This window comes from Onychomys torridus, chromosome 4 (assembly GCF_903995425.1).
Source record: "Onychomys torridus chromosome 4, mOncTor1.1, whole genome shotgun sequence".
Classification (NCBI taxonomy): domain Eukaryota; kingdom Metazoa; phylum Chordata; class Mammalia; order Rodentia; family Cricetidae; genus Onychomys; species Onychomys torridus.
The window spans coordinates 68,293,861-68,310,934 of NC_050446.1; the positions used below are offsets into that span (position 1 = coordinate 68,293,861).

Consider the following 17,074-nt stretch of genomic DNA (forward strand, 5'->3'; position numbering starts at 1 on the left):
GTTTGAAAGACATCAAAAGATAGTTTTCAGTTGGTAACACAAGTAAGTTAGGATAGAAAGTAAATTAGGTACTACACTTTAGACTCACCAAAATAGGATAAAGGAGTATTTTCTCTGAATCTGGCATATGTTAATGGACTGAACACTGTTAATGTAATTCTTGGCTATATATATTGTATATAGTTATTGTGCTTACCATAGATAGTTTTCCTTATATTAGTTATAACCTTCTTTCATTATTTTAGACAAAAAAGGGGAAATGTCATATTTTGAACAAATACAAGTTGCCTGAAGATTAGAGAACAGAACCAGTCACAGAGTTAGCCACAGAGGTCAGGAAGTGGTGGCACACACCTTTAATCCCAGCACTAGGAAGATTGAGAAAAGATGTGATAGGGCTGGGCAGAGAAAGGAATATAAGGCAGGAAGAGATAGAACCTCTTGCAGATGTTCTTTCAGGCTGAGGATTTGGTGAGGTAAGAGTTGGTAGCTGTGGCTTGCTTTGCTTCTCTGATCTTTCAGCTTTCACCCGGATATCTGGCTCCGGATTTTTATTAAGACCAATTAGGATTTGTGCAACACATGCCTACAACTCCAACACTTAGATGAAGGTAGGACCAGAAGTTCTAGGAGCTCTAGGTTATATTCCACTACATAGTAAGTTGGAAGCTAGACTGTGTGGTATGTGATAAAACAAAACAAAACAAACAAACAAACAAATAAAAAACACTACAAAGGACCCCCAACAAAATCAGGAGCATATATAAAAATCTGGAGATTATAATAAAATACTATAAATCTAAATCTTGATCTGAAGGTTGAAAAATATATGTTCATAACTAGACATAGTGGCTCAGACAATCTTAATACATTTCTAGGGTCGGGCAGTGGTGTCACATGCCTTTAATCCAGCAACTGGGAAGCATGGCCAGGCAGATCTCTGGGAGTTGTGGGCCAGCCTGGTATATGGAGCAAGATCCAGGACAGGCACCAAAACTACACAGAGAAACTCTGTCTTGAAAACACAAACAAACAAAATACACACACACACACACACACACACACACACACACACACACAAACACACACACACACAAACACACACACACACACACACACACACACACACACACACACACACACAATTTTAGTACTCAGGAGGCTAAGGCAAGAGGATCACCATGAGTGTGAAGCCAGCCTGGACTACATGATCAGTTCTAGTGTAGCTTGGGCTACAGAGATACCTTATTTTAAAAGTTTGTGTATGTGGGGGTGAGGGGGTGACCTTGGTTTTAGAAATACCATAAGGAATTTCAAAATGAGTAACTCTTCCCATTTACATGAAAGAAAAAGGGAAATGTAATAGGATCAGTTGATTTAGTAGGGATAAAGAAAAGGACCTGTCAATGGAGGGAAGAGGAATAAGTGTGCATTTTACTCTTTCCGTTTTACCACTCCTCTATTTTTGCTGTGTCATTGTGAAGTTAACACAATATGCATTCACATTTATCTATTTGTAGGTGCATATAAAATCAACTATAAAAATTTAAACGTCGTAAGTATTTTAACAGAAGCTTTATTTTCATTTGTTTGCAGCCTTCAACTACTCTCTCTATTCCCTTCATCTGAAGAATAAAAGGGTAGACCAGGCTGGCCTCAAACTCGGAGATCCGCCTGCCTCTGCCTCCCAAGTGCTGGGACTAAAGGTGTACACCACACCCAGCAAGGAAAGTAGTTTTTACTGCTACCTAGGCCTCTCACAAATTTTTACACTACTCAAATCCAAACTCACGGGATGGGGCTGTAGCTCAGTGGTACAGCATACTCAAAAAGACTCTGAGTTTGATGTCCAAAAATATCAAAAGGAGAGAGAGAGAGAGAGAGAGAGAGAGAGAGAGAGAGAGAAACATTCAATCTCATTTTCCTTTCTCAGTGCCTTCTACCTCTCTTTCCCATTCTTTCCTCCTAGGATTTAGGTCTGTTGAACTGCTCTTTTCACCATAGGCAATTCCCTTTTAATTAATCTGAGGTGGTGGCTCTTCAAGACAGGAATCTGATAGCTGGGACTGTGGTACAAGCCCTTAATCCCACCACTGTTGAGTTCAGGCCAGCCTGGCCAACATAACAAGCTCCAGGACAGCCAAGGTTACATGGTGAGCCCATGTCTCCTGAACAACCACCAACAAAAATCAATCAATTAATGAGATGTTTTCACAAGGAATAAAAAAACAGGTGATACATTAAACAGTAGGTGAAAATTTAACGAGGAGTTCCCCACATTTTGCTTGGCATTCTTATATACTACAGTCTGGTATCATTCACTAAATAACAAAATACTTCAAACCTTAGTATTTGCATAATTAAATATATCTTACTTAAATAGCTCACCTTATAAAATTATAGAACTATAAAACTTGGCTCTATATCAGCAAGATCCTATTTTCTTTCTTTTTTTTTTTTTGGAGCTGAGGATCGAACCCAGGGCCTTGTGCTTGCTACACAGCACTCTACCGCTGAGCTAAATCCCCAACCCAAGATCCTATTTTCTTTGCTCTTTAATAGAAGCTAACAATGCCATATTAAATTCAAAGTGTTAAGTTAAAACCAATCCCTCTAACACAGGATAGTAAGATTTTTAAATTATTAAAAAACAAAAACAAAAACAAAACAAAACAAAACAACAACAACAAAAACTAGAAGTCTCTGACTGAAATACTATTACTAATGCTCCTTAAATGGCAGTAATTTTGTGATTTAAAAAACCAAACCAAACCAAACCCTACTGAATTACTAATGGAGAATTTCAGGGGCCTGTTTGTTAAGATACCAGTGCTGAAGCTCCTCCCATTACCTTCTTTAAGGCTTTGACTAAATCTGCATAATCGCCTGCTTCCAGTTTGGGTTTTTTCACTAGTACTTCTACAGCCTCCAGGGCTTCTTTTCTCTCTTGCCACTTTTTTGCTTCCTGAAAAGAGAATATAAATCACTGTAGAACATAAAAAAAGAGTAGAATAAATTCCATTTTTTATAAATCAACCAATTTAAAGACCTGAATTTTTTTGTTCGTTTGTTTCAGAAAAATTTTCTCAAGTCAGCTAAAAAACAAAATTGTAAACATAGTTAATGAGGACTATTTTACTCATAGAATTTTTACTCATATAAAATGTATTTTTATAGCCTTAACATAAAAAGAATGTCATGTTTTTCCATTTGTTTTCTTGTTAAATAGATATCAAACAGAAAACAATCATTTCTAGTCCATCTCACAGCAGTATAATTATAGAAAAGGAATCTCTATCTCACAAAATTTAAAAGGCTAAAGAAAAACAATCATAGAACCAGCAACCTATACTGCCCCTGACCTGGTGTATTAGTTTTTTGCTTTTGCGCATAATGTTGGTCCATCTGTTTTACATCTATTAAAAAGAATATGCTTCACTAGAGACCAATAATCATTGAACAAGTTGAATGCCCACTATCTGAAAGAACATTGGACACACAGAAGATTACAAACTTACTATCTTGCAATAGGTATAATCCACTTCAATTCAATTTGTCAGATATTTGTTAATCAAAATTAGTAGAAGCTGGTTTGGGAGGAAGATGTAAGAGGATCAAAAGTCAGCCTGAGCCACATAGTGGGATCTTATCTACTAAAACAAATATTACAATGCAAAAAAATTTTCTGTTCTCCCTTTTCTTTTCTCCAGACAGAGTCTGGTTGGCTGGAACCTGCAATCCTACTTGAGTTTTCCAGCGCTAGGACTATAGACATGTGCCTTCACATCCAGCTGACTCAGAGGGTTTGATGAAGTTTAAATAGTGAGATGTGATCCCTAAAAAGATGATGCTTAGCGTGAGACCTATTAGATAAATATTGAGAGAAAAACATTATAGGAAGAAAGAACAGTACAAGTTAAGGTTGAGAGTTAAAAATAAATAAACCAGGGATCTATATGTTACAGCATGTCTGAAATAGGAAACAACAATGATTAGTGATGTGGGTGAAAGCTAAAATTGAGGTTTCAAGGTGCCAGACAGGAGAAAGAATGGCAATAGGATCATTTCAGACATCATCCTAAGACTCATGGAAGCCACTGAAGAATTTAGATTACATTTCAATATGGGAAATTTTCCCCTCTTCAAAAATGATACCTCTAATTATATTATAAAATTCAATTGAGAGGAGACAAGAGCAAATGGTAGTAACTAAGGTAGGACCATGTTTCTCAAATGAGGATACTTTTGTCTCTCTTGGATATCTAGCAATGTTTGGAGATGCTGATTGCTGTGAATTTAAAGGGATGGTATTACTGACTCCAATGATGTCTAGTGGGTAAAAGCCACATATGCTTCTAAACATCCTACAATGCATAAGATAGGCCCATCAAGACAGTTTTCTGGAACATCGAAGTCACACATCTTGGTCGAAGGTGACTGAACTTGCAGGAGTCATTTCTCTTTCCACCTCAGGTGGTCAGGCTCGGGAGCAAACACCTCTGAGTGTTGAATCATCCATTCACCCAAGAAGAGATACTTAAAGATAAAACCGTAGAATAAATGAGGAAAAAGGTGAAAACGTTATGATTTCTGGTAAAACATGTTGTTTTTAAATGCCATCATATGATTGCATATAGAAAATAGTAAGGGAAGGAAAAGAAGAAGCACCTAAGTTGCTCTACTAGGAAGATATGAGGGAGTGGGGAGGCATACCAAGCAAGGGCTCAGCAGAACATTCTCTAATTTTACCTAAGTTATTATTTAAAATAAAATAAAGAAGCTTAACCATTACTTACAATTTTGTCATAAAAGTCTTTGGGAAGTTTGGAAAGGATTTCTACGGCTTCCAAAAGCTCATAAGCATCTATCTGTGGTGCCTCATCACCATCATCACCACCTTTCAAAAGTAAAACAAAATAGATCTTAACTTTTTTTTTTGAGCTGGGGAAATGGATCAGTGGGCAAAAGCAATTGCTGCATCAACTTGATGACCAGAGCCAGACTCAGTTGTGCAAGCACCTGCAATCTCAGCACCTACATGAGATGGAAGGCTGAGACAGGAAAAGCTCATGGCCACTTGCCTGGCTGAAGAGACTAAGCCTTAAAACCTGGCCGGCTGCTGGACAAATGGCTCAGCAGTTTAGAGTCCTTGTTGCTCTTGCAGAGAAGCCAAGTTCAGTTCCCTACATCCCCCAGTCAGGATCTAACACTCATTTCTGGTACCAACACATGTGGCATATGTTTTCAGGGACAGACAGGCACACACAGCTTAAACTAAAAAAAAGTAATTTAAAAATAATAACTTTAAAAAAAAAGTGGAGGCCGGGCGGTGGGGGGCGCACGCCTTTAATCCAGCACTCGGGAGGCAGAGCCAGGCGGATCTCCGTGAGTTCGAGGCCAACCTGGGCTACCACGTGAGCTCCAGAAAAGGCGCAAAGCTACACAGAGAAACCCTGTCTCGAAAAACCAAAAAAAAAAAAAAAAAAAAAAAAAAAAAAAAAAGGTGGAAAGGTGAGGACCAACTGAAGGTTGTCCTCTAGCCTCTATAAATGTATCTAGTCACCACACACACACACACACACACACACACACACACACACACACACACACAAAACAGCTTTACTTACCAGTTATCATTTCATATTCCTGATAAAAGTTTTTAAAATTTTATTTTATCCACATCGGTGTCGTGCCTAAATGCATGTCTGTGCACTAAGTGCATACAGTGCCCAAGGAGGACAAAAGAGAGGGTTAGAGTCCCTGGAAATGGAACTACAGATGGTTGTGAGTCACATGGGGGTGGCGGGAATAAAACTTGGATCCTCCAGAAGAGTAATAAATGCTTTTGATCCATCTCCCCAGCACCCAGGATGAAATTGTCATTAAAAAGAGACCAGAGTTATTTAGTACCACATATGACTCAGATTTTATTAAAAGCAGTTCTCTAAGATATGCCTAGTAGATATGATCTGTTGTGGCAGCAATAATTCTCACTAATTTTTAGAGTAACTGTGTTTAAAACTGTCTTACCGCCCTCTGCATCTCCAGCAGATTGTTGCTGTTCCAATTTAGCTTCTAGTTCCTGTTGGGAACGCAGAAACCGACTTGGTTTAGGAGCACCTGTTGGCAGCTTGACCCATTCTTCTTCTAATTCTTTCAACTGCAAGCATTAACAGAGTATCTTTAAAATTTTTAAATTTATATCCCACTATTAGAGAACATAATGCTTGCAATTACTGATATATTGGGATTCACTTTCTTTCTTTTTTTTTTTTTTTTTTTTTTGGTTTTTTGAGACAGGGTTTCTCTGTGTAGCTTTGTGCCTTTCCTGGAACTCACTTGGTAGTCCAGGCTGGCCTCGAACTCACAGCGATCCGCCTGGCTCTGCCTCCCGAGTGCTGGGATTAAAGGCGTGAGCCACCACCTCCCGGCCGGGATTCACTTTGTTTTATGTGGTAATAATAGGGAAACCGGTAAAAGACAAATATAAACTGTATTTTGTAGCATAAGTCAAATCAACTGACTTTACCACACTGAAGATTTATGTCTAAGCAATAAGAATAAAATCATTTTTTTTTTTTTTAAAAATTATCTTTTATGTGCATGAGTGTTTTGCCTTCATGAACGCAAGTGCACTTCATGTGTGTCTGGTGCATAGTATAGAGGCCAGAAGATCCCCTGGAACTAGAATCACAGAGAGTTTAGTTGCCATGTAGGGGCTACTTCTGCAAGAGCTGCAAATCCCCTTAACCTCTGAAACATCTCCTCAGCTCCCCAAATCCATTATTTTAAGGCACTATCACTAGTTTACGAATTCAAATATGCTATATTATTAAAAAAGCTCCAAAAATAACTATATGATAGAGCTGTTTCATCCAAGCAAGTGAATCCTGTTATTCAACAGAATTATAAAGGAATCTTTTAAACTGATATAGATTTAATACTAGCAGGACTGGGATACAGGGGATGGAGATGTTCCATAGACACAGAACAAAACCAAACCTAGTTCTGTCTAATATGTGCAAGACTTTCTCTCTAGCAGAAAGACAGACAGTAACAGCAGAAAAGTCTATGCTCAGGAATTTAACGTATTTAAATCTTAAAAATAAAATATATGTGTAAGAATAGAATATCAACCATCACAAGTAGGAAATATATCTCTATGCAAATATACCTTATGCAAAAATGAAAGAAATCTGTGCCTTACCTGAACAGAATTTATATTTTGTAATGGGTGTCTCAGGGCATCTCGAATCCATCGATATATCTCGACAGCAATCAATTTGGCTTCATCCCGAACAGCCTTGTCTCGAGATTCAAATAGTTTTGGCAATACTTTAATAATTGGCTTAAGTAAGATGATTTTGGAACCAAATTCACTGTAAGTGAAAAGATTGGGGGTATAACTGTCAACATGCCATATTTCATTGAGCATGTATAGCTCCAAATCATATATTGCATCCAGTGTGTTGTTGAATGTCTTTAGTCCCAGAACTCAGGAGGCAGAGAAAGGAGGATCTCTGTGAGTTTAAGCCCAACTTGGTCTATATAATGAGTTCCAAGACAGCCAGGGCTATGTAAAGAGATCCTGTCTCAAAACAAACAAATCAATCATATATTAATAGGTTAAATTTTTCTGAAGGTAACAAATAGAATTCACAACCACCTATCTCTCTATCTATTCATCCATATCCACATATCTACACATATAATATTTAGCTATCATTCTAGTGCCTAGAGCCCCAAATAATATTAACATTTTAAAATGAATTTTCTAATAACCAAAGAAAAATTTACTCAACCCGACAGACTGAGTTATGGCAATGAATATTTCCTTCTTGATTTTTAACTACTATAATATAATGTACCTCTGCGGCGGTTTGAATGAGAAGGGCTCTACAGAAAGTGTGCCACTGGGGCCTCCCCAGATCTTTCTCCATGCTTGCCTTGCTCCCCACCATGATGACAATGGATTCACCATATAAAACTGTAAGTAAGCCCCCATTTAATGTTTCCTTTTAGAAGTTGACTTAGTAGGGTGTCTCTTCACAAAAACAAAGTAACTAAGACAACCTCTTTTCAATTTAACTCTTTAATTCAAATTTTCCTCCATTCTGTAAGAAAGCATATTTAACCTACTGTGAGCTCCTAATTGACCAATATTAGTGTTGAGATTGAGTGTTGCTATATAGCCCAGGCTAGCCTCAAACTCATGATCTATGATCAGAGACATATACCAACATACTCAGTTCTAGTATTAGCTTTCTGGGTTTTTGTTTTGTTTTGTTTTGAAAACAGGTTTTCTCTGTGTAGCCCTGGCTGTTCTGGAACTTGATCTGTAGCCCAGGCCGGACCTGAACTCACAGAGATCTGCCTGCCTCTGCTTCCCAAGCACTGGGATTAAAGGCGTGTACTGCCACCACTACCACCCGGCCTGATCTTATTTTTAACATTTATGAATAGCAAATTTGGGAACAGAAAGGATTCAGTTATAGATGCAGTTATAAAACACTGAATGAGTAGTAGAATTCAAATATATTTGGGGCCTTTCATTCTTTTAGGTTTTAAGAACAGGTCTCTTGACACCCACAACACTTTTGGTGATTCTCTGTTGCAGTGTCCCGAGTGCTAAAACATCACATGATAGTACTTATTATAACTAGTTAAAATATACTATTAACTCATGTGTCTAATTTATCTCACTTGCACAAATGTAACAAAACTGCTTAACAATAGCTAATATAGCATACTACAGACTGAATTGCAAAATTCTTTTCCCAGAAAGTGATTTCAACAAGGCATCTGGGTACATTATGTAGATATCATAACACGAAAATAACTAAATATCTCAGACTTCCTCTAAAATGGACTTTATAAACCAAGTGTAGTGGCTTATAGCTGTAATCTTATGTTAACAGGAAGATCAAGAATCTAAGGCCAGTTTGGGCTATATAGAAATTCCTAGGCCAGTTTCAAAATGGAGAACAAAACAAACAAAATCATTCTTTCATATTTATTTTATTTTTATGTGTATGAGTGTTTTGTCTGCAGGTAAAAGTTGTACCATGTGCGTGTCTAGTGCCTAAGGATGTCGTCACAAAAGAAGATCAGATTCCCTAGAACTGGAATTATGGATAGCTGAAAGACACCATGTGGGTGCACTGAACCTATGTCTTCTGCAAGAGGACCAAGTTCTCTTTATCACTGAGCCATTTCTCCAGCCCCAAACCTACAAACAAACACACACAGCCACTTTATATTATTAGAAAAGGACATTTTTATCTTGGTTTAGCTGACCTACAAGGCTAAAGGACAAATGAGAAATTATAGTGCTCTTAAATAATTTTGTTTTGAGAATTATTTAACTTGGTGCCTGAAGAACCTAATACTTAGGACAGACAATGGTAGGGAGAGGCTTCCTTACATTACTACTTTTGGGATGGGAATGTATTTCAGTGGTAAAATACTTGTCTAATATGTGAAGTCCCGGGTGCAGTTCTCAGTACCACTGCGAAACAAACAAACAAACAAAAGAAATATACTATAATGGGTTTATTTAATACTTTTTTGTGTCTCTATCATGACTATTTTTAAAAGATAGAATAAAAGAGATGAAGCAAGTCCACATGGAAAACAGATACATGAACAAAACAAAATCTAATTTTGATAGTAAACATTATAGATAAAAGTTAGGTATCTTAGCACACGCCTGTAATTTTAGACCTTGAGAGGTAGGAGGAGGAGGATCAGGAGTTCATGGTCATCCTCAGCTACATAGTAAGTTTCAGGCAAGCAAGAGCTACCTGAGTCCTTGATCAAAACACTAAAAAACAAAAAATGAATGAATGAATGAAAGTTTAAAAGTTAAAAAAAGTCTCTATAAGCTTGTTGTTGGAATGACAGAATGCTTTTTGCCTCCTAAAGCTGTCACTAATGATATCTTTTGGAGGCTATGGCACCTAGAATTGAGCAGTTTAGCCTCTAAGTTCTGAAGAGCTACCTCACATTCTGAAATGCCTTAGGAAGAAGACAATTATAAAGGTAGACTACTGATTATCATCAATAAGGACAATGCTAGGGGTATGCTTTCCTAGGATATGGGAGTTCCCCGATTTTTTTCCCTAGACACTGAAAATTATAATAACTATACAGACAGTGCAGATAATGATTTTATAAAGATGATAAATGTAACATATTCTTTTGTATCTTTATTCTTCTAGTCAGTTTAAAGGTAAAATTAATATAGTATATAATAGCCTATAAAGTAGAAATTCTTAATTTAAAGGCAGAAAATATGATATACATAGTATAGTTACATACATGCAGACAAAACACATAAAAAATTAGAACAATACATCTACTGGAACAGAGTCTGTAAATTCATTAAATTTCTTTTTCTATCTATCTTTTTTGTTTTTTAAAGAAAGAACATTTTATTGAGCACACAGTTGAGGGCAGGTTGGCAATATCTAGAGTTGTGCTTGTGGCCTAATTTGATAAATTTCTAAAATGGCAAAATTGAGACAATTATTTACTATCTATAAAGATACAAGCTGTCAGGTATGGTGGCTTATGCTTGTTATTTTGGCACTTCAAAGACAGAGGCAGAAGAAATGCCATGAGTCAAAGCCAGCTTGGGCTACAGGGTTTTTGAGGCCCTTTCTCAAAGACAAAACAAACCCAAAGGGAAAACTCCACACGCCTACATATAGATAAGAGTGGGTGTAAAGCACTTGCCTGACCTGAGAACTGACTCCCAAAGTTGTCCCCTGGCACTCGAGCACTGCACTCCCAGTCATGCATCATATACACATGCAATAATAAATAAAATTTAATTTAAAAAAGAAAACTTTTATCACACAAAAATCTAGATAAAAGTCAAATGTTATAAAAGAATATTATAAATCAAGCAAAAATGAGAACATAAATGCAGGATAGCTTAACAAAATTCAAGAATGCCGATAATTTCACATAAAATAAACATGTTAAGGCAACACTGTCTCCAAGATGTGAGTCATAAATCAAATCACAAGAGTTGCAAAGGAATGATCTTCATCCTAAGATTTCGCTAGTGCTGCATTCTGTAGCTAACACTGGACACGAAGGGGAGACAGGGCTGACTGCAGAACTGCCTAGATTTGGGGTGTTACTAAGTGGCAGAATATCTGTTCTCCCATTGGAGAGGAGGATGACCTAGAGTCTACTTAATCAGAATTACTTATTTACCAAAGTCAGAGCTTTGACTAAATCTGAGCCACTTGTCTCTGAAAGGGCGGTGCATATATAAAGAACTTCAGTGTCTAGGACTGAACACGTAGCATATACCAAAAAGGCCTCAAACAAAGGTTTGCTCCAGCCAAACAACTATGTCTTTGTAGCTAACATACGTCTATTGTTGAAGCTAACAAAAGAAAACTGCTTACATATATAGGAATGCTTTTCTACAAAAAAGCCAATTCTTAGATAGAAGAGAGAAATGTTCTCTGCTCACCTTCAGTAGGAAGAAATTTAAAGAAAATAACCAAACAACATGCTTGAAGGATGAAATTACAAGTTCAACAATCTCCATTTCTGTTTAAACCTGGAACTCAAATTCAGTCAGCATATTTCAAGAACTAAAACACGAGTCTTACCTTAAGGCTTTCCTCAGTGTCTCTGTACAGGCCACTATGATCTTGGGGTTCTTATTATCCAGACCCTTTAAGAGTTCTTCTTGTACAGACTCTCCTTTTTCAATTTCTATGTACATGAGGCAAATCTCTATGCCCAATTCCTTGGCTTTGGCTTTAGGTTGGTTGAAGACTTTACTTACAACACCTGATACAACTTCTCCCGTGGTTCTGTAAGTGACACACACACAGGACGTTTAAGTAAAAAGAGATAAACCCTAAACAATCCACAAAACACATGCTTCACTATAATTTCATTTTATAGGTATAGAAAATTCAAGTAGGAAAATTTCCCTAAATATTCTTTGCAATATTTTGTTTTGTATTTATTTATTTATTTGTTTGTTTGTTTTTAGTTTTTTTTTCTCGACACTTGGGAGGCAGAGGCAGGTGGATCTCTGTGAGTTCAAGGCCAGCCTGGGCTACAGAGTGAGTTATACTAGGAAAGGCTCCAAAGCTACACAGAGAAACCCTGTCTCAAAAAAATAAACCAAAAAGTGTGAGCCACGACTGCCCAGCCATTCCTTGCAATCTTATGATGCAGAGAAACTATGTCTATCCTTGCTGTCTTTCTTTAGAGTGTGTGTGTAATGTGTGCCTGTCTTACATGTGAGTATACAAACATACACTTTATAAAGCAGGATTACAGAATGCTTGCTTTTTCAAATATTTAAGTTATTTTAGTCATTTTTAAGACAAGAAAATCTATTCATATGACGGGGGAGGGGGAATATATCTTTAATAAGGAAAGGCTCCTCAAACTTCTTAGTAGTAATTTCACTGCATTGAGCACCTTGTAAATTAAATAAAACCTATAATTCTGGGAGCAAGATGAACCAAATAGGTTAGGGCTATAGGGAGCATGTCAAAAAAGCAGTTTCTAATATGAAAAGAAAAATGCAACCATTTTATTAAGATTGGAAATAGTTAACCAAACTGTCAAACTGATGATGTTCACTAGCATAGTCTTTGAAGAAAACACATCTTTCTTGCATAATTAAAGGTCTCAACTATTTGCATACGGAAGATCTTTTAAACAGATGACAAAGACTAGACTTAGAAAAATCAAGTTAATAAAGTACAGGAAAGTGAGTGAATGGAAACTTCCATTATCCATAGTTGAAGCCAATTAGACCAGGAAATAAAAAGTAGAATTCACTACCCCAAAAGACAGAATACCTTGGAGGAAAAAAAATTGATGATTATAAGTTGGTTTTTTATTTTTATTTTTTTTAAATATTTATTTTTATTTTATGTGCACTGGTGTTTTGTCCACATGTACATCTGTGTGAGGGTGTCAGATCTTGGAGTTTGTGAGCTGCCATTTGGGTGCTGGGAATTGAACTCAGGTCCTCTAGAAGAGCAGTCAATGCTCTTAATCACTGAGGCATCTCTCTAGCCTAAGTTTTAAGAGAAGTTTTTCATAATGCCCAGTTGTCTTCAGTGAGGCTCTGACACTTCCTTTGCGATGACCTCACAGTAACTACTTTTAAAAGTTACTAAGGTTACTTTAGTTTTGAATAATTCTCACCTAAAAAGCTCAAGAGGGCCAGCTAGATGGCTCAGCATGTAACTACATCTGTTGCCAAAATTGCAGATGTCAGTTCAATCTTTGGGACTTACATAGAGGTCAGAGAAAGAACTGACTCCCACAAGTTTCCTCTGATTCCCACATGTACCCAAACACATGGAGATAAACCTTTATTCTACTTCTGAGGTTTCATGTACCATTCAGACTAATTAAAGACAATGAAAGACTATTAGTATATTTTAAAACTATAATAGAGGCTCTATAAATACACATACATTATCTATGTAGCACTAAACAGAGATGTTTACAGAATATTAGAAAAAAAAAGAAGAGGGGGTCAAGATCATGATGGGGAAACCAGCTGACCAGTGCTAGTTGGAGCTCACTGACTCTGGACTGACAGCTTGGGAACCTGCATGGGACCGAACTAGGCCCGCTGAATGTGGGTGACAGTTGTGTGGCTTGATCTGTTTGTAGGGTCCCTGGCAGCAGGACCAGGACTTATTCCAGGTGCACGAACTGGCTTTATGGAACCCATTCCCTGTGGTGGGATACCTTTTTCAGCCTTGATACAATGGGGAGGGGCTAGGCTCTCCTTCAACTTGGTATGCCAGACTTTGTTGACTACCATGGGAGGCCTTACCCACTCTGAGGAGTGGATGGGGGTAGAGTGGGAGGGAGGTGAGGAGGTGGGAGAAGAGGAGGGAGGGGGAACTGAGGTTAGTATGTAAAATTTTAAAAATTCTAATAAATAAATATATTATTTTAAAAAAAAGAATATACTTACTTCCCTGCAACATGGGCATTTTCAACATAGACAAGTGCGGCTTCCAGTCCTTTCAACTGAACCACTGCATTGGAATCAGTGACAAATTTTTTGATTAATCCTAAGTATTTGGACCATTCTGGGCTTTTTTCATCCTTTATTTTCTGGAAGATCTTCAGGGCCTCTTCATATCCACTTAATCTTGCTTTCCACAGCTAATAGAAAATTAGCATTTTAAAACAAGGTTAATGATATTTTTCAATCTGGAGAAGTAAAAGAATATTCCATACCAGAAAATTTGAACAAAATACCCCATAACAGGAAAAAAGAAAGGAGTTTAAGAAATTCAGACAATTTAAAAAAAAAAAAAAAAAAAAAAAAAAAAGAGTAGTCAATAAGCAATTTTTTTTTCTTTTTTGAAACATGGTCTCCCTCTGGAACTCACTTTGTAGGCCAACCAGGCTGTCCTTGAACTGGGAGAGATGCCGTCCCTGCCTCCCTGACGCTGGGATCAAAGGCATGTGCCACCATGCCCAGCTTCAATAAACTTAAGGATGTTTTGCCATGGCTATCTAAAATTCCAGAGCAGGGTCAAAGACGTGGCTCAGTAAGTAAGGGTGCTTGCTGTGCAAGTCTGATGACCTGAGTTTAATTTCTGTGGTCACCTGAGAGACCCTCTCAAAGTTGTCCCCTGACTTCCATATATGTGGTACAGACACATGCATGAATTTTTTTTAAATTTAAAAATAAAATACAGCTGGGTGGTGGTGGTGCATGCCCTTAATCCCAGCAATCGGCAGAGGCAGGAGGATCCCTGTGAGTTCAAGGCCAGCCTGGTCTACAAAGTGAGTTTCAGGACAACCAAGACGGTTTGTTACACAGAGAAACCTTGTCTTGAAAAACCAAATAAAAAAAAGTAAAATAAAATACAACTCTCAAGTTATTACACGTTTCCCAATTTATATTCAAGTATTATTACTAATAGAAAGATATGATAACTGAAAGATCAGAAATTACTGTAATGGAACAGCCCACTCTCCAATATATGAGGTCTTATTTGTATAATGATTAGTCAGCTTTATACTATCAAATTGTAATCAGTAACTTGCTATTATTTAGTTACTGAATTTCAGACACCTCTATTGAGAATTTATATTATTATTAATTTACTTACTAGGTATTTAATACATAAAAGCTAATACAACCTCAACCTATGTGGGGTTTACACTCCAGTAGTAGAGAAAGAAAACAGCAATCTGTTATAGTTTGACTGAAATGTCTCTCTCAGGCTTGTGTGTTGACTACTAGGACTCCAGATAATAGAACTATTTTGGGAGGTTATGGAAACTTTAGTAGGTAGGGCCTAGCTGGAGGAAGAGTCACTGCAAGTTTATTCTGGGAGTGCTATGCCTTGCCCTGGCCCCTTTGTATATTCTCATTTTCTGCTTTCTAACTGCTATGAGGTGAAAAGCTCCTCTACTCTGTGTTCCTACTGCTATCATACTCTGCCCAAGTGAATGGGGCCAGGAACCACAGATTGATTCCTTTGAAAATAAGTTCTTTAGGTTGTTCTCTCAAATGCTGGAGTCCTTTACAAGTAATACACAATCACACAAATAAGCTTAAAATTAACACTGTTAAGTTCTACAAAGAAGGGACATGGCAATATGAAAATGTACAGAATAAAAGCCTCATTTTGTCTTGTCATTAAAAAGTTTATCCAGGGCTGGGCAGTGGTTGGTGCATGCCTTTAATTCCAGTACTCGGGAGGCAGAGGCAAGTAAATCTCTGAGTTTGAGGCCAGCCTGGTCTACAGAGCAAATTCTAGAACAGCCAGGGCTACACAGAGAAACTCTGTCTCAAAAAACAAAAACAAAAACAAAACAAAACAAAATTTAGACAAGGTTTCCCTACATAGCCAAGGCTATCCTTGAACTGACAAACTTCTTGCTGCCACCTTTTCTTTCTTTTTTCTTTTTTTGAGACAGGGTCTTACCATTCAACTTTGGATGGCCTAGATCTCACTATCCACACCAGGTTATCCTTGGAACTCACAGAGATCCATCTGCCTCTGGTGAGGTTAAAGGTCTGAGTCACTACGTGCAGCTATTGCCACTACTTTCAAATGCTGGGATTATAAAAGCATGTTCAGCATTATTCCTAGGGCTAGGAATGTAGCTAAGTTGGTACAGTGCTTCCCTGGCATGCACAGGCAAGGAGGATCAAAAACTCAAGGTCATTTTCAACTACATGCAGAGTATGAGGCAATTCTAGGCTATGTGAGACCTATCTTAAGAAAAAAGGAGAGAGAGAGAGAGAGAGAGAGAGAGAGAGAGAGAGAGAGAGAGAGAAAGGAACATAATATAAAATGAGCTAGTAAGGATTTGAAAGAGCTAGCTCATACAGGACTGATAAGATCAAGTGAAAGATTCTGCTTATTTGGGAGAATATAAGCAACAAGTTAGACTGTAGGACAATCAAATTTGCATTTTAGACACTAATAATCAATTAGGTATTTCTTCTCAATACTACATTACATTAGACCAGAGAGAGAAAATAATATAATATATGATTGGAAAACAGAAGATATATATATTTGCTTAAATGTATTTTGAAGCAGGTGTTATGTTCATAGAAAATAACTTTTCTTTTTAAAGATTTATTTATTTTATGCATATGAATACTCTATCTTTTTGTACAACTTTATGCTAGAAGAGGCCATGAGATCTCACTACGAATAATTGTGAGCCACCATGTGGTTGCTGGGAACTGAACTCAGGACCTCTGGAAGAGCAGTCGGTGTTCTTAACTACTAAGCCATCTTTCCAGCCCTCAGAAAAGAACTCTTCTAAGGATGGAAAAATGCTTAACCTATTACAAGATGCTTTTAAGTATTTAGTTATTTTTTATTATTTTTAAAGATTCTTACTTTTATTATTTGTGTGTGTGTGTGTGTGTGTGTGTGTGTGTGTGTGTGTGTGTCCCCGTCCGTCCGTCCGTCTATTCATCTTGAGTATATAGGCACATGTGTATGCAGGTGTCGTAGAGGCCAGAAGATGGCATTAGATTCCTTGGAGCTGGAGGTACAGTGATTGAGAACCACCCAAT

General features: G+C 37.4%; 1 protein-coding gene across 1 annotated transcript in view; it reads right to left on the reverse strand.

Moving 5' to 3' along the window:
- Ckap5 (cytoskeleton associated protein 5) overlaps positions 1 to 17,074 on the reverse strand; it is a 98,654-nt gene that overhangs the window by 48,189 nt on the left and 33,391 nt on the right. Inside the window, 6 exon segments of the mRNA XM_036184572.1 lie at positions 2,852 to 2,965; positions 4,797 to 4,897; positions 6,031 to 6,160; positions 7,208 to 7,379; positions 11,634 to 11,840; positions 13,988 to 14,181. Of these exon segments, the coding sequence (XP_036040465.1) occupies positions 2,852 to 2,965; positions 4,797 to 4,897; positions 6,031 to 6,160; positions 7,208 to 7,379; positions 11,634 to 11,840; positions 13,988 to 14,181 (918 nt within the window).